The 25007-nt window shown below is 42.7% G+C and overlaps 1 protein-coding gene across 1 annotated transcript; it reads right to left on the bottom strand.

Moving 5' to 3' along the window:
* Positions 1-371: 371 nt before the first annotated feature.
* LOC311223322 (tetratricopeptide repeat protein 16-like) lies at positions 372-22779 on the bottom strand (the record flags this gene model as incomplete). Its single annotated transcript, XM_084308114.1, is given in 10 exon segments — positions 372-429; positions 7888-8021; positions 11045-11210; positions 11707-11848; positions 13328-13623; positions 13848-13989; positions 14394-14524; positions 14813-14871; positions 14874-14915; positions 22753-22779. Coding segments are annotated over 10 exon segments (1197 nt in total).
* Positions 22780-25007: the final 2228 nt, after the last annotated feature.

Below are 25007 nucleotides of genomic sequence, written 5' to 3'. Positions count from 1 at the left end.
TTATTTTCCAACTGCAACCCCGCACTTTCCCCTCTCATGTGTCTCGGGTAGCTTACATCATCACGTTGCTTACTGGTCGGGCCCTCTCCTGGGCTACTGCGGAATGGGAGAATGGGTCGCTGATCTGCAACAATGTGGATGCCTTCACCCGGGAGATGCGTCATGTATTTGATACCTCCCGGGTGATTTCCATTTACGAGGCCGGCAGTCGACTCCTGTCCTGCCGGCAGGGCATTCACACTGTTGCAGATTATGCGATCGATTTCCGCATAGTGGCTCGGGAGGCGGCCTGGCCGGAGGTTCCCTGCTGCGTGCTGTTTGCCCAGGGGACAGTCGGGAAACGGGGGGGCCCGCTAGGCTTAGGGAAGCTTCTAGCAGGTGGGCATTTTTTCCCAGTCATTGAGGACAATCGCACTGTATTTGACATTTCTGTGGGGTGGGGGAATGTTGTTAAAACCACCAGGGCTTTGGTGGATTCTGGGGCGGTGGGGAACCTTATGCACGAGGGGTTGGCTATCGAGTGGGGGGTCCCCTTAGAAACTTTAGAGGTACCCATTCCCGTCCAATCTTTGGATGGGCCACCCCTGGGATGTGGCCTCATTACGCAACGCACCGGACAGCTACGGGTGCAGGTGGCGGGTAATGGGTGGGAAATGTTGAGTTTTTTGTTGTCATGTCGCCCTCTTCTCTGATTGTATTAGGCCACCCCTGGCTCGCATTACATAACCCCTGTATTAATTGGGCTACGGGTGAACTCTCCATGGGAAGCGGCGTCAAGGCTGATGCTGGCGAGAGTTCACCCGCCCCCCCCTGCGGTCTATTTTGACCTGGCGGACGTTTTTAGTCAAACGCGTGCTAACGCACTACCGCCTCATAGACCATACGACTGCCCCATTAATCTTCTACCTGGTACTTCTCCACCCCGTGGGTGGATGTTTTCTCTCTCTCGCCCTGAGACAGTGTCCATGAACACTTATATTCGAGAGGCACTGTCCGCGGGGCATATTCGTCCGTCCACATCTCCTGCAGGCGCTGGCTTATTTTTTGTTGCTAAGAAGGATGGGAGTCAGCGGCCGTGCATTGATTATAGGGGATTGAACAACGTTTCCATCAAGAACCGATACCCGTTGCCTCTCATGGACACCGCCTTTGAGTGCTTACAGGGGGCACAGGTTTTCTCTAAACTTGACTTACGTAATGCATACAATTTGGTCAGGATTAGGGAGGGGGACAAGTGGAAAACTGCATTTAACACGCCTAACGGGCATTATGAGTATTTAGTCATGCCTTTTGGTTTAGCTAATGCTCCGGCAGTTTTCCAAGCCATGGTTAACGACGTGCTGCGGGAATTAATTGTGGTGTCAGTTTTTGTGTACGATATGGTGCAACACCAACTGCACGTTCGTGAGGTGCTTCAACGTCTCCTTAAGCATCAACTATTTGTTAAGGCAGAGAAGTGTGTATTTCACACTGACACCGTTTCCTTCCTGGGCTTTGTGTTGACGAAGGGTGATCTTCACATGGATCCAGCCAAGGTGAGTGCAGTCTTGGACTGGCCACGGCCTTCGTCGCTCAAGGAGTTACAACGTTTTTTGGGCTTTGCAAATTTTTACAGCCGCTTTATTCGCAATTTTAGCGCCTTAGCCAATCCATTAACAGCTCTCACTAAGTCTTCTCTCCCTGGCTTTGAATGGTCGCCTAGGGCAGAGTCTGCCTTCTGCAACCTCAAACGTCGATGTACCTCCGTCCCTGTACTGATCCGCCACGATGCAGAGACTCCATTCATTGTGGAGGTGGATGCCTCCGACATCGCGGTGGGAGGGGTGATCTCTCAGAGATGTTTAAAGGACGGTAAGGTGCATCCTTGCGCTTTTTTTTCACGCCGCCTGTCTCCGGCCGAGCGTAACTACGACGTGGGTAATCGGGAGTTATTGGCGATCAAATTGGCACTGGAGGAATGGAGACATTGGTTAGAGGGTGCGGCACATCCTTTCATTGTTTGGACTGATCATAAGAACTTGGCTTACATCCAAGGGGCTAAACGCCTTAACGCTCGCCAGGCCAGGTGAGCGTTATTCTTCACTCGATTTCGATTTTCCATCTCCTATCGACCCGGTTCCAAGAACGTCAAACCTGACGCACTGTCTCGCCAGTTTGATCTTCCGGGCCGGGAGGAGAAGCCCCACCCTATTATTCCACAGGCCTTGATTTTGTCATGGGGCATAGATAGGGTGGTAAGATCGGCTCTGACACGGGAGCCCGATCCCGGTGGGGGTCCTTCGGGCGGATGTATGTGCCCAAGGCTGCACGCTCACGCCTGCTGCAGTGGGCACATACATCCTCTCTCACCAGCCACCCTGGGGCCGCAGAACCCTGGGCCCTCATTCACCAACGTGACTTACGCACAGATATGTGCTTAAGCTGTGCGTACGACCATTTCTAAGCAAAGAGTGGGATTCATCAATTTCAACTTGAACTTGACTTCGTGCTTATGTGTACGCACAGCTCTGAGCATGCTTAGCTGACGCCCAGTGGTAGAATATCGTTACTACGGCACAAGCGCTCCTCAGTACATGCATTCGTTTCAACGCGGAAATAAAGACACTGGCGCGTGTTCTGTATGACCCCCGTAATTCATTATAGTTCATTGTGAAATAGCGATATTAGTGTAATTATTGTCAAACCCTAAATAGCATGTGGAATAGGTCTTTCTCTCCGAATGAATGCAGGTTTATATATATAGCGTTATCGGGTGCACTGACTGCGCTCGCAGGAACTGTTTTCAGAGATAGCATCAGATAGGGATGAATGAATGAATGGGGGGCAGTCTAATTGCAGAGAGAACATAATATTAACTAGAGTCCACTACCCAAGACACCTCCTTCATTTGTACCGCAATTTGGGACCCAATTGCTTAAAAGCTTTTCCGTGCTTATTTGAGAAGGTCCAGCTGCAGAGCCGGAGAGACAGACAGCAGAGAGACAGACAGACAGACAGATAGACACTGTTCCACAGTGTGTGTGTGTGTGACCACTAGTCTCCTAGTAGAGGACCCCCCCCCCCCCCTCTGGACCACCTCCCAGTAGAGACCCCCCCCCCCCCCCTCTGGACCACCTCCTAGTAGAGACAAGTTTTCTGAAATGTATGTTTATATATGCAAATGAGGCACTTCCCCATTAAATATGTGGACATTTATGGATGCAATAAGGCAAAATGAAGTAAAATGAACAACTGAAATGTGTGTTATTGACGTTTTATTGTCACTAGTTTCATAGAAGACATGTTTAGGAAGCAAAATATAACAAAATCTCAAAATCAACAAAAAAAAGTATATTTGCCTATTCACCTGCAGTGTCTCGCCTTAATCCTCATCTTCGTCTTCTTCCTAGAGAAGTCTCTACTAGGAGGTGGTCCAGAGGGGGGGGGGGGGGGGGGGGGGGGGGGCTGAGTCTCTACTATTAGACTAGTAGTCACACACACGCACGCACGCAACGCACACACACACACACACACACACACACACACACACACACACACACACACACACACACACACACACACACACACACACACACACACACACACACACACACACTGTGGAACAGTGTCTGTCTGTCTGTCTGTCTCTCTGCTGTCTGTCTCTCTGCTGTCTCTCTCAAAATAGTATAAGTGCTATCTTGGCCCTGAGAGTTGCTCTCCGGCTCTGCAGCTGGACCCTTCTCCAATCAGCACGAAAAAAGCTATAAGCTTATAAAACGATTTAATATGCTAAACTTCGTTTTAAATTCCTTAATTCACTTTTGTTTATTTCATAAAGATTTTCCCGACATAATGCTACCTGCCCCGACCAGATCCGTGACTCTGTTGCGATACAGATGAATTATCTACTCAGAAAGCTTATAAAACGATTTAATATGCTAAACTTTGTTTTTAAATTCTTTAATTCACTTTTGTTTATTTCATAAGGATTTTCCCGCGACATAATGCTACCTGCCCGACCAGATCCGTGACTCTGTTGCGATACAGATGAATTATCTACTCAGAATAGTATTATAAAGTGGCTATCTTTTATGCTGTAGATCACTGCTGGTATGTGCGTGCAGAACCTTTATTTCAGCGGGGACTGTAGTATTTATTTGACGTTACTGTACAATATATGTGTATTAAAAGACGGAGCTGTCTTTTATTGTATTATAATAATTATTAATATTAAAAATAAATTAAGAAAGGCATTCTTATTCCAGCATGCATTAATGACACTAACGGGCAACGGCAAAACAGTGGTTAATGGTCTTTATTAGTGTTTGCGGTGTCCAGGCAGCAATGGTCTTTTAGGAAGTTAATAGATATAATATCCGACAGTGTACAACACCCTCGGCTTAGTCCACTTTTCCACATTTCATGGGGGTGGTCCATTACCGTATATGGTTAATCGGGGCGGTTCTGGTATGCAAATACGTGAAAGTGTGCACGAGCCTCGGCGCAGGGCCAAGGTGATATTTATCATGACAGGTGTGCGTAGAACCTGCGTACGCACGTGTGGTAAATCCCGTTTATTTTGTGCGTGCACTCATTCTAAATTCTGTGCTTACGTGTGGAAATAGAACATTTTCCACGTCACATTGATGAATGAGGGCCCTGGAGTTTATCTGTAGGAGGTTTTGGTGGCCAACAGACAGGCATGCGTTGTTCATGGCACGGGGTACCACTCAGTGGTACCTCACTGAGTATTAAAGATTTGAGCAGAAGCGCGTGCACGCACATGCACGCGCTCGCGAGAACGCGCTGCGCTCGGCTCGGATCGTTGTGTTTACCTGCGGCGCTACCTCGCATTATCATAACAATAGCCGCTATAGGCTGGTGTCTTCAACCAGTCTGGGACTCTTTGTGATGTAAATATGGAACGTCCCAAGTTGCCGCTGCCCACAGAGTGCACCGCCGTCCAAAGGTGAACGACGGCGAACGAAGGGCCAAATCAAAACAGCCGTCAATTCCGAATTGACAACTGTTTTGATTCAACCCCCCACCCACCACCACTCACCCCCGGACAACAACACACTCTGCAAACAGCAGCAACCCGGGACATTCCATATCTACATCACAAACTTCGGGACTGAGTAGATAATTAATTAATCTTCTCTTTATTTTTATTATTTATATTAAAACTGAATCAAACCATAAACAAGGTTGCCTGTTGGGATGTTAGATCCTAATGTGAAAAACTGATTTTATATGTCTGCACTTTATGTGCTCATTTTATGCCTGTCTTAATTCTGTTGTGAAGCACTTTGAGCTGCAGTTTCTGTATGAAAGGCTATACAAACAAAGTGTATTATTGTGCGCGAGGGAACATATGCGCATGCGCGCGGGGCCGCGCGTGCGTGTGCGCGCGCGCGTGCGCGCGGCGTCATTATCCTGCGTGGCGGCTCAGCCCATAATAACAACGCAACGCTGCCAACAGAGGAGGGGGATACACGCTCCTTTGTAGCGGCTTGCCCGGTGTGCACGTGCATAAAGACCTCTCGTCGTGCACTGGCGGGTCTTCTCCGGCCGCTTCCTATTCCCAAACGTCCCTGGTCGCACATATCCCTGGATTTCATTTCTGGCCTTCCTCTGTCGGATGGGTTCACTGCCATCTTGGTGGTAGTGGACCGATTCTCCAAGGCGTCTCATTTCATTCCCCTTCCCAAGCTCCCCTCGGCTCGGGAGACGGCTTTCGGGTCCACGGGCTTCCAGTGGATATTGTGTCCGACCGGGGCCCTCAGTTCGCCTGCAGGTTTTGGAAGGTGTTCGCCGCCGGCCTCGGCGCCTCCGTCAACCTGTCGTCTGGGTTCCATCCGCAGTCGAACGGGCAGACGGAGCGTGTCAACCAGGATCTGGAGGGTGTCCTGAGGTGCTACGCTAAGGTTACATTTGAATTAGGGATGTCCGATATTATCGGCCTACCGTATCGGCCGATATCGGCATTAAAATGTGATATCGGAAAATATCGGTATCGGTTGTCAATTTTTTTTTTTTTTTTTTTAAATTACATTTCTATAACCTTTATTTACCCAGGCAAGCAAGTAAGAACAAATTCTGATTTTATTTATTGTCAAAAGTATGCATAATGTTGTGTTAATTCCACAACAAGAGATATGTAATGTTAATTACCTGAAATTATTCTGTTTTTGGGGGGGGGGGGGAAACCCTGCATATATCGGTATCGGTTGATATCGGTATCGGAAATTAAGAGTTGGACAATATCGGTATATCGGTATCTGTAAAAAAGCCAATATCGAGCATCCCTAATTTGAATTATTATTATTTGATACTTCCTCTACATACTCTGTCAATACCTGGCCAGGATACTCCTGGGTCCTAGTGCCCCCCAGTTAAACTATATGTTATGCATTGCACATGTATTTTATATGTTAATAAAATTGCATTTATCTATAGTCCTAATTCTGTCACTGTTTGATGTCACAAAGAAGGGTGTATCCGAAAGCTGTCTACAACATTTGTAACAGGTGATGAAAAAGTAAACAAATAATTAACTGTATTAGACATTTGTTAATGATGAATAGGCTTCACTTCAGATTAGGGCACACAATAGCATCTGCAAATGATTTATAGATGTTTTATGAATGTCTTAACAAATCATTTGTTGAACATGAACAAATAAATGGAGGTACAGTATAGTCGTTTTTTCATATCCATTTTTCAAAGCAAATGTGTTACTATTAAACAACATTATTTAATGATGAACAAATCAAGTACAAACAATATTGTATAAATAATAAATAATGTAGAACTAATTTGTAAATGTTATACAAATATAGTTATAAATGATTTAATAATAATTTACGAATGTATATAAATAATTTGTTAATGATTAGTTCATTATCTACAAATACCTTATAAAGGTTATAAAGGTTATAACTGAGTGTTATTATAAAGTGTTACCAGTGCTTTTGGCACAAGGTTATTTTAAGACTATCCTCTATTCTCTATGTTAAAATACCCTTATGTCCAAAAGTCTGCCTCTTGGGCATAGGGGTAGTTAGTTTACAATCAGCACTTACGCAACGCATCATTGTACTAGCGTATTTGTCAGTTAAGTGTACAATTATGTTGAATTTGAAGATACAAAAAACAAATTGTTTTTGCATTGACACCTGGATGAGAGATTTCATGGACCTATTGACAATGGAACGAGCAGCTTCAACGCTCGCTGAATATGACCATGGAGAGGACAGTCCCTGGATATTTATAAGGACATATCTGGAGAATAGACTATATGACTGAATGTACAAGTGTTTGATCTGCACCCCCCCCCCCCCCACCCATTTGTTAGTGTGTTTTGTTTTGTCTGTATTGTCATTGTATTGTACTATGTTTGTGTGTTTTGTTTTTTCTGTATTGTACTGAATTTATGTTGAGCTGTTTTGTGTTTCAAAGTATTCATAAAAAATGTAAAAATAAAAAGATGGCAGCAGAGTGAACCGACTTCTCTGGACAGACTTTCAGTCAACCGTGTACAATTACGGGGAATAAGCACATCATCTAATGGTTGTATCTCCACGATCCTTATCTACACTCAACCATTCCATGCTTCTTCCACATAACTGCACATGGCTGAGTCTACAAAGTCCTCATTCCAAACGACCGAAAATCGTACAGATAGCACCTTTAAACCTATTCACCCAAGAAAAGGAAAGGCTTTTCTTCGCCCTTGGATTCTGAGCTTAGTCGTTTCACGGTCTATACAGAAATATGCCAAATCTAAGCCTTGACAAAAATGCACTGACTGTTTCAAAAGTCTCCATCAAACACACTCTTAAGTCCAGTCCAAGCTCCATCCCTTTGTGGACATGCCGGTGTGGATTTGGTGGTTGTGTTGCTAACCTTTGCTCATCAGTGGAGCGCTTGTGGGACTGGAGGCTGTCCATCAACTGGGCTTTGACTGCCTGGCCCATCTCACTGGACAGTACATCACACGCACTGCACCCTGGGAACACATGGAGCAGCAGCGGGAGCACCTACACACACACACACACACACACACACACACACACACACACACACATGCACACACACGCACACACACACGCACACACACATGCTCAAATGCACACACACACACACACACACACACTCACACACACACACACGCACACACACATGCACACACACATGCTCAAATGCACACACTCATACACACACGCACACACACATGCTCAAATGCACACACACACACACACAGAGAATTACAACAATCTGAGATAAATAATAGGTCGGGCTTTCCTCTTGCACAGGAAGGTAGAAAACAGGGAGGTGTTTAGATTAGTATCAAATCAATAACCTATATGTATTTTTGCTCTTTTGGAGCAATCAATCGCCACATTGATTTATTCATCTCTCTGCATATCCCTCTGAGACACACATTCATGTAGGCGTTTCCCCAGAGCTGTCAGAGCACAGGGATGGACACATTCATTGTCTTTCTAAAGGACATGATGACAGGGGTGGACACGCTGACCATTGTTCAGGGCTGGAAGATATATACCGAATATGAAGGTATACCAAATTGTCTGAACTGTCGGGGGTGACAGTGGCTCAGGATGTAGAGCAGTCGTCTGGTAATACGGAGGTTCCTGGTTCCATTCCCGCTCCTCCCGGGCAGCGTGTCGAAGTGTCCTTGAGCAAGACACTTAACCCCGAATTGCTCCTGATGAGCAGGTTGGCACCTTGCATGGTCGCCTCTGCCGTCGGTGTGTGAATGCGTGAGTGAATGGGTAAAATGAGAGAAACGAAAATTGTAAAGCGCTTTGGATAAAAGCGCTATATAAATGCACCATTTACCATTTATATCACCCAGACCTACTGTTGTTAGGATCAAACCTGTGACATTCCAGTTACAGTAGGTATCTCAAAAAAGGTGTCTCAAAACGTTTTGACATAGAGGGCCAAGAGCAGAAATGTAACATGGGCGGTGGTCCGTGGGCCAAATAATGTGACTGAACATTGATCATTTAATCAATGTAACAAGTAAATAACAGTGGTCTAATGTCATTGTGTTTAACCTGACTAATAGTCAGGTTAGTTAGAAAATCCCTTCTCAGATAGTTCAATTACATAAAAATGGGCCAAATGGTATATCTAATAATTCTCTGGAACTCTTTGGAGGGCCAAGAATAATGTGGAGGGCTGACTTTGGCCCATCGGCCCTCCATTTGGCAGCTCTGGTTTAAGACAACAGAGAACGTGATTTTAACAAGGACACAAAGATGGACTGGTCTTACACAAAGTGCCATGCCTGTCTCTATCCTCCAAATCACCTAATCGCCAATAGCGAAAAGACTCAGACTCAGATTTAGTTATAGTATAATAAAATAAAAATAATACAATTATATAATATAATAGTAGTATAAGTATATAATATAGAATAATACATGATATAATAGAACAGTGTACTATAAATATATAGATCAGTGTGTGTGTGTGTGTGTGTGTGTGTGTGTGTGTGTGTGTGTGTGTGTGTGTGTGTGTGTGTGTGTGTGTGTGTGTGTGTGTGTGTGTGTGTGTGTGTGTGTGTGTGTGTGTGTGTGTGTGTGTGTGTGTGTGTAAATTAATGAACCTCAGTAAGTATGCAATTAACTGATACACAAAATGGATTTATTTTATGTTAATTTAACTGTGTTGATGTTTTCATTTCTGCTAAATAAGTACTGTATGTACATTTTGTTTGGTTTGGTAAACATTGCGCTATGAACAGTCTATCAGTGTACTACTGTATGTATGTAGGGGCAGGTACAATAAGAGTTTTCTTCTTCCTGTTCCTTTCGGCCATTGAATTTAGTGGATCATACAGTGAACTATATGTACTGAAGACACTGTTGGACTGTAACAATACCATGTACGAATAAACAAAAATGTAATGAAAAAATTACTCAGAATGTCAATAACTTAAATACTTAGCTAATGTACAGTACAAACATGGCTCAGAATGTCAATAACTTAAATACTTAGCTAATGTAGCTACAGTACAAACATGGCTCAGAATGTCAATAACTTAAATACTTAGCTAATGTAGCTACAGTACAAACATGGCTCAGAATGTCAATAACTTAAATACTTAGCTAATGTAGCTACAGTACAAACATGGCTCAGAATGTCAATAACTTAAATAGCCTAACAACTAAATACACGTGCCCTAGGTGAGCGGGAGGCTGAGCCCTTTCTCTCTCTCTCCTCCAAATACTTAGCTAACGTAGCTACAGTATGAACCTTATTTATAGGTCAGTGGTATAAACACAGCTCATAATGTCAATAACTTAAATAATTAGCGTGCATCAACCCTGGTTTTGGACAAATGGAAAGAAATGTGGTGCCCTATATACATGACCCAGAATGTCAACCTAACGCTACCACCAGGAGTGTTCATACCGTGGTCTGGGTTCCCTGTGTTGATGTTGTGTGGAAGTGTGATTGACCTTGAGTTTTCTCACTGTGCGTTCAGCAGAAAGCTATCTGGCTGCACGTTAGCCTAACTTAGCACAATGATTGGAAGCGGACATGGCCGGTTAGCCATAGGCATTGTCCAACTAACACCTCTCCCGAAGGCTAACCGGCCATGTCCGCTTCCATTCATTGTGCTAAGCTAGGCTAACATGCAGCCAGATAGCTTTCTACTGAACGCACAGAGAGGAAACTGGTATCTATCTTCTTGTCTCTCTCTCTCTGGAAAAGATGGTAAGCTAATTTCCCAAAATGTTGGCGTGTTCCTTTAACCTAATGCTTGTGGGACACCACTAGGGTGTGAGTGACTGAATGAGTGACAGAATGACTGAATGACTGAATGAGTGAATTAATGAATGAATGAATGAATGAATGAATGAATGAATGAATGAATGAATGAATGAATGAATGAATGAATGAATGAATGATGCATGAATGAATGAATGAATGAATGAATGAATGAATGAATGAATGAATGAATGAATGAATGAATGAATGAATGAATGAATGAGTCTGTGACATTGCCAGCCCAAAAAGGACTCACCCCCTCATTGGTGGGGTCCAGTATAAGCGTGCTGATGACATCCTGTTTGGTCCCCTCCATGTCAAGGACTCTGTTAAAGGCCTTGGCCCTGTTCACATAGTGTTGGGCGGCTCCTGGGTTGTACTGGATGGCCAGTGAGAACCTGTCTGCCGCCTCCTGGAACTTTCTATGACATGACCATAGAGATATACAATCACGATCATCCTGTCACCTCCCAGTAAGTTTGACCAGTACAAATACCTTATCTATGAGTTTAGAAAACACAATATGAACTAGTTAAGCTAAAACAGCAGAACATCACACCCTTCTCGGGTGATACGAGGATAGCTTTTTTTTTTTATGCTCCAATATAAATGCTCTGTAAGAGGTACGCAAGAAGATTGTCCTAGTTGTATGGCGAAGTGTGTGTGTGTGTGTGTGTGTGTGTGTGTGTGTGTGTGTGTGTGTGTGTGTGTGTGTGTGTGTGTGTGTGTGTGTGTGTGTGTGTGTGTGTGTGTGTGTGTGTGTGTGTGTGTGTGTGTGTGTGTGTGTGTGTGTGTGTGTGTGTGTGTGTGTGTGTGTGTGTGTGTGTGTGTGTGTGTGTGTGTGTGTGTGTGTGTGTGTGTGTGTGTGTGTGTGTGTGTGTGTGTGTGTGTGTGTGTGTGTGTGTGTGTGAGACAGACCCCTTCAGGAAGATGTGTGTGCCCTGGGTGTTGTGTATGACAGCGAGGCGGGCCCAGATGGCTGGGTCATTAGGACTCATCTCCCCAGCCTGCTGGTAGTCAGCCAAAGCAAAGTCCCACTCCCTCTGCTGGAAGAAACAGTCTGACACACACACACGCACGCACGCACGCACACACGCACGCACGCACGCACACACACACACACACACACACACACACACACACACACACACACACACACACACACACACACACACACACACACACACACACACACACACACACACACACACACACACACACACACACACACACACACAAACCACAATGTACCTTTTCTTACTAAGAGAGGGTTGGCACCCTGAGAATTACAATGGTGACTTGCTAGTCTGACGGAACCCTATTATGTTTTGAAACAGATATCAATAGTCCTCAAGGAAATCTGTAAGGAGGAATTCTACTTTGTTTTGCTCTGTCTGGGTCCTCTAAGAATTATTAGCCTCTTATTTCCAACCTCCAACGTCACAACGCCTCAGCCACTGCCGTTTCACTTATCGGGCTATGCTTTCAGTCTGCACCTGTTTTCTTAAGATGGACAGAGTAATAAACGTCTCTTCTCTTCATCTGGCTGTTGCCCTTCTCTCAACATCCTCCCACCCATGAAAAAACAATGTCTTTATTTTCTTTTCCCGTGACTTGACACTCCAACCTAATTCAAGGTTTGGTAGACGGGTTCTTATAGATCAGTTGTGCAGACCGGGATGGTGAGTTTAGTCTGACTGAATTGTGATATATATTAAAAAAAGATAATAATAAAGCTATTAGCACCTCACCAAAACAAAAGAAAACAATGCAGATTTATTTTGCACACAACAGTTTCACACACTCATTTAGTTGTGACAGTTATTGAGAATAAATGAGTTTGAATGATGGCCACCGGTGATGTCATCAGGGACATTGAATTACATCACCATGAAATGATGTAGATACCTTGTTGTCTTATAGGAACTGCTACCTTATCATTTCATTGGGCTGTAATTAACACAACACAAAGGATTCAATGTCCCTGATGACATCACTGGTGGCCATATTCAAACGAATCTACTTTCCATAATTGTCAAACTAAATGAATGTGTGCAAAACTGTTTCGAGTTTTTGGATATGTGTGAGATTTTAAATAAATCAAGCATTGATTTTTGGTGAAGTGCCCCTTTAAGAGATTTGCACGCTGTTCTATTCACTGGCTGGCTTTTTCTGGTGTTGGACTTGGACTTGGACTTGGACTTGGACTTGGACTTGGACTTGGACTTGGACTTGGACTCAGACTTGGACTCGGACTTGGCCACTGTATGACTTGATCGTGGCTCGATCACGACTGCCTTGATCTCAGCTGGGGTAGTCCTGACTATGAAGCTGACGTGTTATATAGTGTTTTATACAATGCTTGCTACCCTGTGTCCTTGTTCACTCTTCCTCAAAGATCTGAGGGTGTGTGCTGATGATTCTGTCTCCAATCTGTGGAGAGGAGTGAACAACTTTATGGACTGGTACAAAACACTAGTTCCATATTCCTCCAAGGCTGCCTGATGCCCTAACTCACTCCTCCCTGCCGCGTCCTCACCTCCTCGGTTCATGTACAGGCCGCTCTCCTCCTTCTGATCCTGGATGGCCTTGTTGAGGAGCAGCGTTGCCTCTGGGTAGAGGCCTTTGGAGAAACAGTCCACGGCAAAGTCATTGTAGGTGAGCACCAGCTGCGCCTGGGCGTCCTCCTGGGTGGCTTTCACTTCCTGCTGGGTGTCTTGGGCCTTCGCTTGATCATCGATCTGGCCCTGGTCTCCAGCCTGCTTCTCCCTCACTTCCACAGCCAGGACCAGGTCCTCGATGGAGGAGTCTTTCAGACACCGGCACAGGATCCCCCTGGAGATAATAATATATTTTTCAAGAATCGATCACAGCCAAAACATAGAAGATACTTATCTCAAAATGTACTCAAATGCACAATTCTCCATCGAAAATAAGGAGTAATAGGCCGACACCTCATCATCAGCTCTAAGAACAACATCAGAACAGGACAAAATATGACATGAATAGAAATCGGAGGCAGCGGTATGCCAGTATCCCCGTGGCTGGGACAGGATCACCTGAAGAGGTAGTGGCGTGCGTTCTCTGGGCAGTGGTCCAGGGCCATGTTGACCTTGAATAGGGCAGTTGTGAGCTCTCCAGTCAGGGCCTTGTTGACGGCCTCCTGTCTGGCCTGCTCGCCGCCCTCCTCCAGCTGAAGCGCTGGCCTCTTGACATGCCGGGTTCAGCTCCAGGGCCGACCTCACGTCATAGTAGCACTGGGCCATCTGGAGGGAAGTGAGAGTGTTTCATCTCTGATACTATAGGTGGATACAGAAAGATATGAAAAATATAAACAGGTTTGAACATTTCTAGTATTTTCATTTATTCATTCATTTATTCAGGCGTTTTTACAGATCTGTTGATTAACTTGAGTATTTGATTGATGAAAATGATTTTTGACCCATCGTTTCTTTAATCAAGGGCACTCTTAATCACAGTTTAGCTGGAGGAGTAGAAGGATGAGGTATGTTATTGAAGTATGCCTGATATCCTCATTTGAAAACATTAGCATTTGAGTTGTGTCCCCTCCAACCTGACCATCTAGCATCAGGCTGTCTGCTGACCTGGCTGTGTTGCTTGTATAGTTGTGCTCTGAGGGTGTAAAAGGTCAGCGTTTGGTTGGTCCGACTGAATCCAGTCGTCCACCTTCTTCAGCCAGTCCTTGTACCGACCCAACGCTTTCAGACAATCAATGCTGCAACACAAACAACAGGGGGCAGAGTAACATTTGATTTGAGGTGTGCAGTAAATGTTGGATCCTTTATGAAAGATGGTAACATTGATAGATTTGTATGAGTCTGTAGCTCCTTCTGCTGGCTGCACATAGTATGGTCAGATGTATTATTATTATTATTATTATTATTATTATTATTATTATTATTATTATTATTATTATTATTATTATTGAAACCTGTATGCACGACCGAATAGTAGAGAATAGTGCAGAGGCTTCTGGTTCACTGAGAACATAGAGGATTCTGACCTTCTCATCTGATGGGACCTACAACCAGGCTTCAGCTCAGCAGCCTTGGAAAATGACTCTCAAGAGCCTCCCGGCACATCCCCATGTCATACAAACGCTGGCCCTGTGGACAACGAGAAAACATCAGGATTATTAGAATCTATCCATGTGAACAGTTCACAAAAACAATGTTACATTTCCAAGCATTAAAATAAGAGCTGGAGCAATAGTTCTGAAGTTACAGTCCAATCCGAAGTGTTATAATTGACCAATAATCCTATGATTAACCTCATTTAAAATAATTTTTCAAAATTCACAGAACAGTAAATAATAAGTCTAAATATGCAGCAATAAAATCACAAGATATGGGGGGGATAATGATACAGCCACCATGTTAAACCATGATAACAATGGTATATATGGCATACTCTTTTAAAACACATTAAAATCTTTTGTAGGAGGAGTTAAGGAGTTGTAGTGGAGAGAGTGAATCCTATAATCGATTTCATACATTCTCTTAACCCCTTCACTACCACACTACAAAGGGTTAACACTTTCACTACCACACTACAGAAGGTTAACCGTTCACTACAACACTACAGAAGGTTAACCGCTCACTGGTATTGAAAGGTTTAATGTCCTAACTCCATACTATTGAAACAATGAATAAAATAATAGTAAAATATCCCTCATCTTGCTGCAGACCTGCAACTGTCTCATTGCTTCTTCTCCGTTTGAAAAACTGCAAAGTGAAAACCATGTGAGATGCACCATTGTTTGGATTTGTGAAATCATAATATAGTAATAGTTTTCGTCATCATCGCCCCCCCCCCCCCCCCCCCACCCCACCCACCCAACCACCTCCAATGTACACTCCCCCCCCCCCCACCCCTCCTACCCAACCCCCCCCCCCCCCCCCCCCCCCACCTCCTCCAATGTACAGTTTCTTCGTCAAATGGATATACTATATATATATGTATATACTATATATACTTTTTTTTTTGAACATATACTTTCCCTTTTTTAACATAAAACTAGACTCACAATACATTAACAGTAGAAATCCACAATAAATCACAGGACTATGACCGACATAATAATAACAATAATGACAGTCCATTACTTAAATCAAAATAAATGTAGATTAAAAGATATACACGTAATAAATACAATACAATACAATACATATGCTCTTGCTTGCTCTTCCTCACTCTTTCCTTCTCCTTCCCTCCCCCCCCCCCCCCCTCAGGACCGCCTCTTGGACTATCCATCCATTATTCCGTTTAACATCAGGGATTACAAATTCATATGCTATCCTTTATCTTCTCCACCACATCTAACCAGATTGCTATGCTGGCTTCATTAACACCTAAAATTTGTGCGGTAGATATCTCTAGATAAATCACATCGAGATAGGTAAGAACCCATACCTTCCGGCACATTTTATCCGGTTGAATCCAGCGTGATGCTATCAACTTTTTGGCAGCCGTGAGACCGGATAAAATTTGTCTCTTTACATGTACAGAGGTTGATAACTGAGAAACATCATTCAACAACAATACAGAAGACAGTACAGGTATGGTCAGAAATAAGAATTCTGATAATTGAGTGGTTACTTCTTCCCAGAATATCTTAACAGGAGGGCATTCCCAATACATATGCATAAATGTACCAATATCACAGTTTAAACACAAGGAGCATCGAGGGTCCTGTTTAAGCCCCATTAGGTGCAAACGTCTAGGAGTTAAGTAAGTCCTATGAATAAAATTAAGATTAATCTGTTGATGATCCGGGTTGCGTGACGACAGCCGAACGTTTGCCCAGACTTCATCCCAATCAAAATCTACTTCCAAGTTTGGTATATCCTTCCTCCAAACTAAGTCTAGGGGAAGGACATCATATGAGGACGTAAGTAAGTGACGATAAAAGTCAGAGACGAAGCCTCTCGATGTCTCCTTTTCATAAAAGAATTTGTGATATCTGTGGTGCTCAAGTGGCATCTTTAATGAGACTACATGAGCCCTTAAAGCTGCTCTTAATTGTAGATAGAAATAATAAGTGGAGCTGGTGAGGTTAAATTTGTTAGATATATCTTTATAGCTGCAGAAACCCCGGTCATTGAAGACATCCCCCAATGTATGTATGCCCTTCTTTTCCCATTTCGTAAATCTGATAGGTTGTTGTGCAATAAGGAGTAAATTGTTATTAAATAGGGGAGAATGACTATGCCATTTATGTTGGTTAGTAAATTTTTTCTGTGTGTCACGCCATATCCGGATCACATGTGTAATAAGAGGGCCAAATTTCAAGTTGCATTGCTTAATTGATAAGTTGGTGTATACTATATCCTGCAGTCTATGTGGTGCCACTATGTTCTCCTCTAATGGTCTCCAGGATACAGATGCTTGAGAATCAAACCAGGTGATCAGTGGTCTTAAAGAGAACGCTTTAAAATAGTAGTTGAAGTCTGGAAATGCTAAACCCCCGTTGGCTTTATTTCTCTGTGCAGTGGATCTTTTTATTCATGGAGGTTTGTTGTTCCAAATAAATTTATATGCAGCGGAGTGTAATTTTTGCCAGTAACCAACAGGGGGGGGTAACGGCAACATCGAGCTGAAGAAGTTAATTCTGGGTAAAATCCATCATAAAATCCATCTTAACTATTGATGCTCGGGCCTGTACTGAGTTTTTTAGTTTTGACCACCTGCCGAAGTCATTTGTGATCCTATCTAGGAATCCGGTATAATTATACTTCACCGTTTGGCATATAGTGGGGAATATTTCAACTACAAGACATCTAAAGTGTTCTACCATTGGTATATTTACTGGGAGGGAGGTAGCCTTCGCAGTCACATTAAGTGGAAGGAAGGCCGATTTTGGCCAGTTTATCTTAAATCCCGATTGATTGCCAAAATCATCTATTACCTTGAGAAGATGAGGCAGTGAGGTGGTAGGGTTTTGCATGAACAATATTACATCGTCCGCATATAAACTAATATGATTCTGTGTGCCCTTAATTGATATCGGCTCTATGGACTGGGATTGTCTTATATACTGTGCCAAAGGCTCTAGGGATAGAGCAAATAGTCCGGGACTAAGAGGACAACCCTGTCTGGACGAATGCGACACAGGGAAGTGTGGGGAGGTGAATTTACCTGTTATAATCATGGCAGACGGATCTGTGTATAGTACTTTGATCATATTAATGAATCCATCTCCTAACCCCATCCTTCCAAGTACTGCCCATAAATAAGACCATTCCAACCTATCAAAGGCCTTCATCGCATCCAAGGATAATACAGCTATAGGAGGCTCGGCATCCTTGCTGGCGTCTATCACATGCAGTAACCGTCTAATATTATCAGTGATCAGGTGGCCTCTTATGAAGCCTGTCTGATCAGGGTGAACTAAAGATGTCATATGCTTTTGAAGTCTGATGGCTAGTACCTTAGCGTACAGCTTGAGATCGGTTCCGAGGAGGCTTAAGGGTCTATAACTACCGCATTCGGTGGGGTCTTTGTCTTTCTAAGGAGGACAGATATGAGTGCCATATTAACGTCCCTGGAGAAGTTCCCCTCTTTGATTGAGTATAAAATCATATCAAGTAATAGGGGTCCAATTACATCCCAACATGAGAGGTACAGTTCTGGTGGGATACCATCCCATCCAGGTGCCTTACCACTTTGCAATTCAAATATAGCCTCCCTAAGTTCCTCTAGTGTAATAGGTGCATCTAACTGTTTAGCATCTTCCTCTGAAAGTTTAGGTAGGTTAATTTGATCAAGAAATGTATCCAGTTTATTATGATAGAAAACCACTTCTGATTTGTACAGGTTGGAGTAAAACGCACTGAAAGTCTCGTTGATTTTTTTGGGGTCTGTAACAAGTCCCTGTTGGTCCTTAATAGCAGGGATATCAGCAAATTGTTCATTGGATCGTATCTTCATAGCTAGTAGGTGACTCGGTTTAGAGCCATGAAAGTAATAATGTTGTCTTGTACTGCATATTTGAAATTCAGATTGTTGTCTTAAAATGGAGTTAATCTCTTTTTTTAACACTTTAATTTGAGACTCCAATTGACACGAGTAGTTGCGTTGTAAAGAGGAGAACAACGACGAGTGAAGCGTTTCCAGCTCTACCAATTTGGATTGACGTTTCTTGCGGAGGTTGGAGGCAAAGACAGTAGTGTTTCCCTTGATAAAACTCTTTACCGATATCCATAACATTCTGGGGTCTTGTACCGAACCCTATACTACTATATATACTGTATATTTTTTTAACTCTTTTTGTATCACAAACAGTACTGTATTTGTAAATCTGGTATGTCATGTATGTCATTATGTTATGATGAATTGAAAATGGGGGACCCTGATGTAAACAAGATGAAAGTCTTTCTCTGGTCTGCATCCCCTTAACAATTGTGTGTATTGAGCTGTACTGTATTGTACCCGTTCTGCTATCTGTTAATAAAATTAATCAATCAATCAATCAATCAATCAATCAATCAATCAATCAATCAATGCTTACTGCTCCAAGGCTTTGCTCTTAACACATCCACCGCCAATCCCGTTGTACAGCGTGTTTGCCGGCCATGCGAATTCTGCCAAACCACGCTGTACAGCGATATTGAGATCATATTTCATTTTTTCGACATGGCATTCATAATTCCGCCACCCAGCCTCTGGTGATACAGTGGGACCCTGCACAATAGTACAACGCCTCAATACCGCCGCCTGGTGGATGATCGGGCGAGTTACAACCGGAAGTGGCCATCGGTGCATCTGGGAAATCCGTCCGGCAGTCACATATCGTTGCGGGACTACAGACAAACACTGGCGTGCATATGGATCGCTGCCATAACTCAATAATCGATATGATTTGGGCGTTTATTGCGCCATACAAACCGGAAATGGATCTAGTAGATCGACGTCAAATAAGTGGGATCTTTTTTCTCCAGTCTCATCGGCGAACGGTAAGACGACAGTAACGTTACTTTCAGCTTGATTGTTTATTCTTTTCACTGCAAAACCGATCAGATCAATATATCACCCATACTACATAAAGCATTTACTGACGATCACGGAATTATAAACAACCCCCCCCCCTTTCATCCGCGCATGATGAATCATAACGTATACGATCATGTACAGTTGAATTTTTTAATATAGCGTGTATCGGCAATAAACGCAGTTGATAATCTACGTTTATGCCTATAACTCACGTTCTATGAATTACTGCAGAAAACGATAAAAACATACTTATATTCTAGAAGGTATTTTTGGAAGAATCTATGAATGAAAAAGTATAACGTTCCTACATCCTGAACGATAGATAATCGATGTTGAATGGGCCATAGTAATGTCAATTTAACAAGTTCAAGTTCAAGTTCTTTAATAGTTGTCATACAGAAGTACAGAATACTTTCATACAAAATGCTTCTTACTGTTGCGCTCCAGAGACTGTGCTAGACAAGATAGTATCAAATAACATAATAACATAATATAGCATGAATTTAGAAGAAGAAAATGAGGTCACAGTGTTCGGTATAGACATATGTACAATGTTCTGAGTTACCATATAATATACAATACACAATACTATGCAGTGTACTAATGTACAGTACTATCTAGTGCAAAGCAGAAATGGGATGAGGTACAATTTTAGGTACAATTTACAGTAAGGTGTACGAGTTGTAGTGCAATCCTTCATCCATAAATATAAAGTGTGGGGAGTGGGTGCTACAGTGTGTTTGTTTAAAGTGGGTGTGTGCTATAAAGTGTGTGGAGTGGGTGCTACAGTGTGTTTGTTTAAAGTGAGTGTGTGCGTGTGGATGTGTGTGCTATGTGTGTTTGGTGGTTGTTGTTGTGTAGTGTTCATTCATTGTTCGTTTAGCAGCCTGATGGCCTGGGGATAGAAGCTTAACAATACAATTTAAAAAGTTATAGCCCTGCAAAGAAGGTGAACATCTCCATAGGCTTAGAGTGGTGGCAGTGAGCCTACATTGATGGATAGAAGCGTGGCAGGGAATGTGTTAATGATGAGGTCAGCTTGTAGGTGTGGTCTGCCCGGGCCTTTCTGCCCACGTGGCAGGAGAATGTTGCTGGATCCAAATAATTGATTTAGGACACTTTTCCGCCTTGCCTCCTCCAGTTTTGTTCTGACACAGCAGTGGGGAACACACATTGATCTTCTACCAGCCTGCTGGTGGTAATTCAACACAAATAAATCATTAAAGGTGCTATATAACAGTCAGCCACTTGATGTCCCACTAGACTAGAGCAGGGGTTCCCAAACTTTTCAGGCCGGGGCCCAGAAAATAAGGCGTCAGAGAGCCGCGGCCCAATGCACATCGTCTGGCTTTTTTTTATTTTTTTTGCCAGGCGACCGATTTTTTTTGCCAAATATCACTTCAATCCTATTAAGTTAGTTCAAGTTAGTTATTCATTTATATGTGCTATTTATGAGAGGGCTAACTTGTTGCAAAATAATAATGATAATAATAATAGCCTCATTAAAATACTATTGTTGCTTCGGTTGTTTTCAGCGTTTTATGTGCATAATCTGTTATTTAGTTTGAAATGTTCGTTGAAATAAGTCGATTTTTCGTTTTTGTTTATTTATTAAGTTAATATAAAACCATATAGTCACATTTTAGAATACAATAGAATAGAATTTTAGAATACAACTAGAAACACTGTCCTGGCCTGCTTCTAAGTTCAGTGGCCTGACAAAAAAAATTAAAATAAAAAAATAAAAAAATAATTTTTTTTTTTTTTTTTTTTTTTTATCATCTCGCGGCCCACCCGTGGCTGCTCGCGGCCCACCTTTGGGTCGCGACCCCGACTTTGGGAACCACTGGACTAGAGCACCAGCATGGCTCACCTAGCAGCACGTTTATCCAATCAAGTGCATGCAACATGTAGATGACATTCTTTTTGGACCAGCCAAATTTTCTTTTATAATAAATTCATAAATCAATCATTTATTTGGGAGAAAATAAACATGTTTATTCTGCACCATTCTAAAAGCTCTGTGGATGTATTATTTTTAACAAATGATGACTCTATATAAAAATCTATAGCACCTTTAAATAGGACCTTTAAATAGGACCTTTTACACTATACACAGCAGGAGTTGATACAACTAAGTCCACTGAGTAAATGGACATTCAATAGATGAGAGTCTGTATTGTAAAAGTGTCCCTCCTCCTCATCATCATCAATCCCCACCACTAATCATATTTGTGACTTATTGTGGGAACTGAAATCTTCTACTCCATATTGCACACAAAGACGATTTCAGTTGTCTTCAGTCAGCTTGTACAGACAAGAGCTGTGACTCCAGATAAGCTGGAAAAACTAAGCCAATTGTTGACATATATTCAATCAATCAATCAATCAATCAATCAATTCAATCAATCAATCACATGGTGATAACCTGGGCACCATATAACGATGTAAAGCAACATTTTGTTTGTTTGTTTGTTTGTTTATTAACACAGTTAAACAGAAGTAAAAACAATACATAATAAGTTATAACGATTGTGAAGGAGAAGTTAGAAGCCTAGAGGCTTATCAAGAACTTCCCCTGTTTTATAAAATCAAACATACAAAAATACAAAAATATGCATATTATAAAATACCAGAATACATTAAAAAGATTTGTGTTAATACAAACATACATACACACAGTACATACATGCATATACTGTGTACATAATAATATATAACAATGTGTAAATGATGTAAAGCAACATTGCATCTCATATTTCTTTTACATGGCTGCCCAAATAAGCTATATTCTTTATTTCACTCTCTCACTAAGTTTCTGTTTTTGGCATGTATGCCTATACTTTGCCCTGTCGTATTGTAACGTTAACTGAAATATGTGTACCTTCTTCAAGCACCACAACTGACAATCAAGACTTGTTAAACCAAAAGACAATTTTACAAATATCTAACCTGCTCCATTCTCACTGGAGTATCCATTGTTTAGTCCACTGATTGATTGATTGATTGATTGATTGATTGATTGATTGATTGCTTGATTGATTGATTGATTGATTGATTGAAAACGTTATTAACAGATTGCAGAATGGGTACAGTACAGTACAGCTCAATACATACAATTGTTAAGGGGGTGCAGACCAGATAAATACTTTCGTCTTGTTTACATCAGGGTCCCCCATTTTCAATTCATCATATGACATACACGACATACAGATAGAGACAGTACTGCTACATCTATACATTTATGACATACCAGATTTGCAAATACAGTACTGTTTGTGATACAAAAAGAGTCTAGAAAAGAGAGTATATACATTTGACGTAGAAACTGTACATTGGAGGAGGTTGGGTAGGTGTGGTGGGTGGGTGGGGGGGGGGGGGGGCGGGGGGACTGTACATTGGAGGTGGTTGGGTGGGGGGGGTGGGGGGGTTGGGTAGGTTGGGTAGGAGGGGTGGGTGGGGGGACACTGTACACCTGTACAAGCAAAACTGTACATTGGAATATTGACAAAACCATACTTGGTAATTTGCTGTACATTGGAGGGGATTGGGTTAGGACATTTACAGGGGCCAGTTTAGAATTGCAGTCTCCCGGATGTGTTCTTTGAGAGTGATTTTGAAAGTGGGTAGTGATTCACATTCCTTTACAGCTGTGGGTAGGGCGTTCCACATTGATGTGGCATAATTGCGAAACGTGTTGTTTAGTCCCTTGTTTGAGCCGAATCTGGGTTTAACATGATTTGTGGAGCTCCCTCTGGTGTTGTGATCGTGGTATTCACTGACCTGTTTGCGGACGACTCAGCCCTGCTGGTCTCCGACAAGAACAAGTTACAGGTTGAAAAAACCCTCAGCTCGGAACTAGGCAGAATCTGCATATGGCTCGCTGATAACAAACTATCATTACACATGGGCAAAACAGAGTCCATTCTCTTTGGTTCAAATAACAAACTCAGTAAGACCGACGGCTTCTCAGTTACAGTGGGTGACAATATTGTCACAAAGATGAAATGACCTACCTGGGTTCCATCCTAGAGACTAATCTCTCCTGTGACAAAATGGCATCCAATGTAATAAAAAAAGTCAATCAACGAACTCGATTCTTGTACCGGATCTCCTCTCTGGTAAACAGGAATACCCTGAAGACTCTGGCAGGAGCACTCATTCAAGGGTACTACGACTATGCTTGCACCTCATGGTACCAAAGCACCTCAAAGGCGCTAAAAACAAAATTACAAACATCTCAAAACTAACTGGTCAGACTACTGCTTGACCTTACTCCTAAGAACCCACCTCACCCCTGCCCACTTTGACAACCTAGGATGGCTTAGAGTAGACGACAGAGTACAGCAACTTGCAATGGGCCTGGTCTACAAGATACACTACACGACTAAGGTACCCATGTACATGTCAAAAATACTTCCCAAAGGTCAGTGAATACCACGATCACAACACCAGAGGGAGCTCCACAAATCATGTTAAACCCAGATTCGGCTCAAACAAGGGACTAAACACGTTTCGCAATTATGCCACATCAATGTGGAACGCCCTACCCAAAGCTGTAAAGGAATGTGAATCACTACCCACTTTCAAAACCACTCTCAAGGAACACCTACGGGAGACTGCAATTCGAAACTGGCCCCTGTAAATGTCCTAACCCAACCCCTCCAATGTACAGTAATTTACCTAGTATGGTTGTCAATATTCAAATGTACAGTTTTGCTTGATTGTACAGTGTTCCCCCCCCCCCAACCCCCTCCAATGTAAATTACCTAGTATGGTTGTCAATATCCCAATGTACAGTTTTGCTTGTACAGTTGTACAGTGTTTCCCCCCCCAACCCCTCCCTACCCAACCCCCCCCCCCCCCCCCCCCCCCCCCCCCCCCCCCCCCCCCTCAACCCCACCCAACCTCCTCCAATGTAGTTTTTACGTCAAATGTATATACTCCCCTTTTCTGGACTCTTTTTGTATCACAAACAGTACTGTATTTGCAAATCTGGTATGTCATAAATGTATAGATGTAGCATTACTGTCTATCTGTATGTCATGTATGTCATATATGTCCTGATGAATTGAAAATGGGGGACCCTGATGTAAACAAGACGAAAGGCTTTCTCTGGTCTGCATCCCCTTAATTAACAATTGTGTGTATTGAGCTGTACTGTATTGTACCCATTCTGCAATCTGTTAATAAAGTTTTCAATCAAT

The sequence above is a fragment of the Notolepis coatsorum genome, assembly GCF_963971535.1.
Source record: "Notolepis coatsorum genome assembly, chromosome: 2".
Lineage (NCBI taxonomy): Eukaryota > Metazoa > Chordata > Actinopteri > Aulopiformes > Paralepididae > Notolepis > Notolepis coatsorum.
Note: the sequence above shows the minus strand (reverse complement) of the source record. Positions and strands in the feature narration are given on the sequence as shown.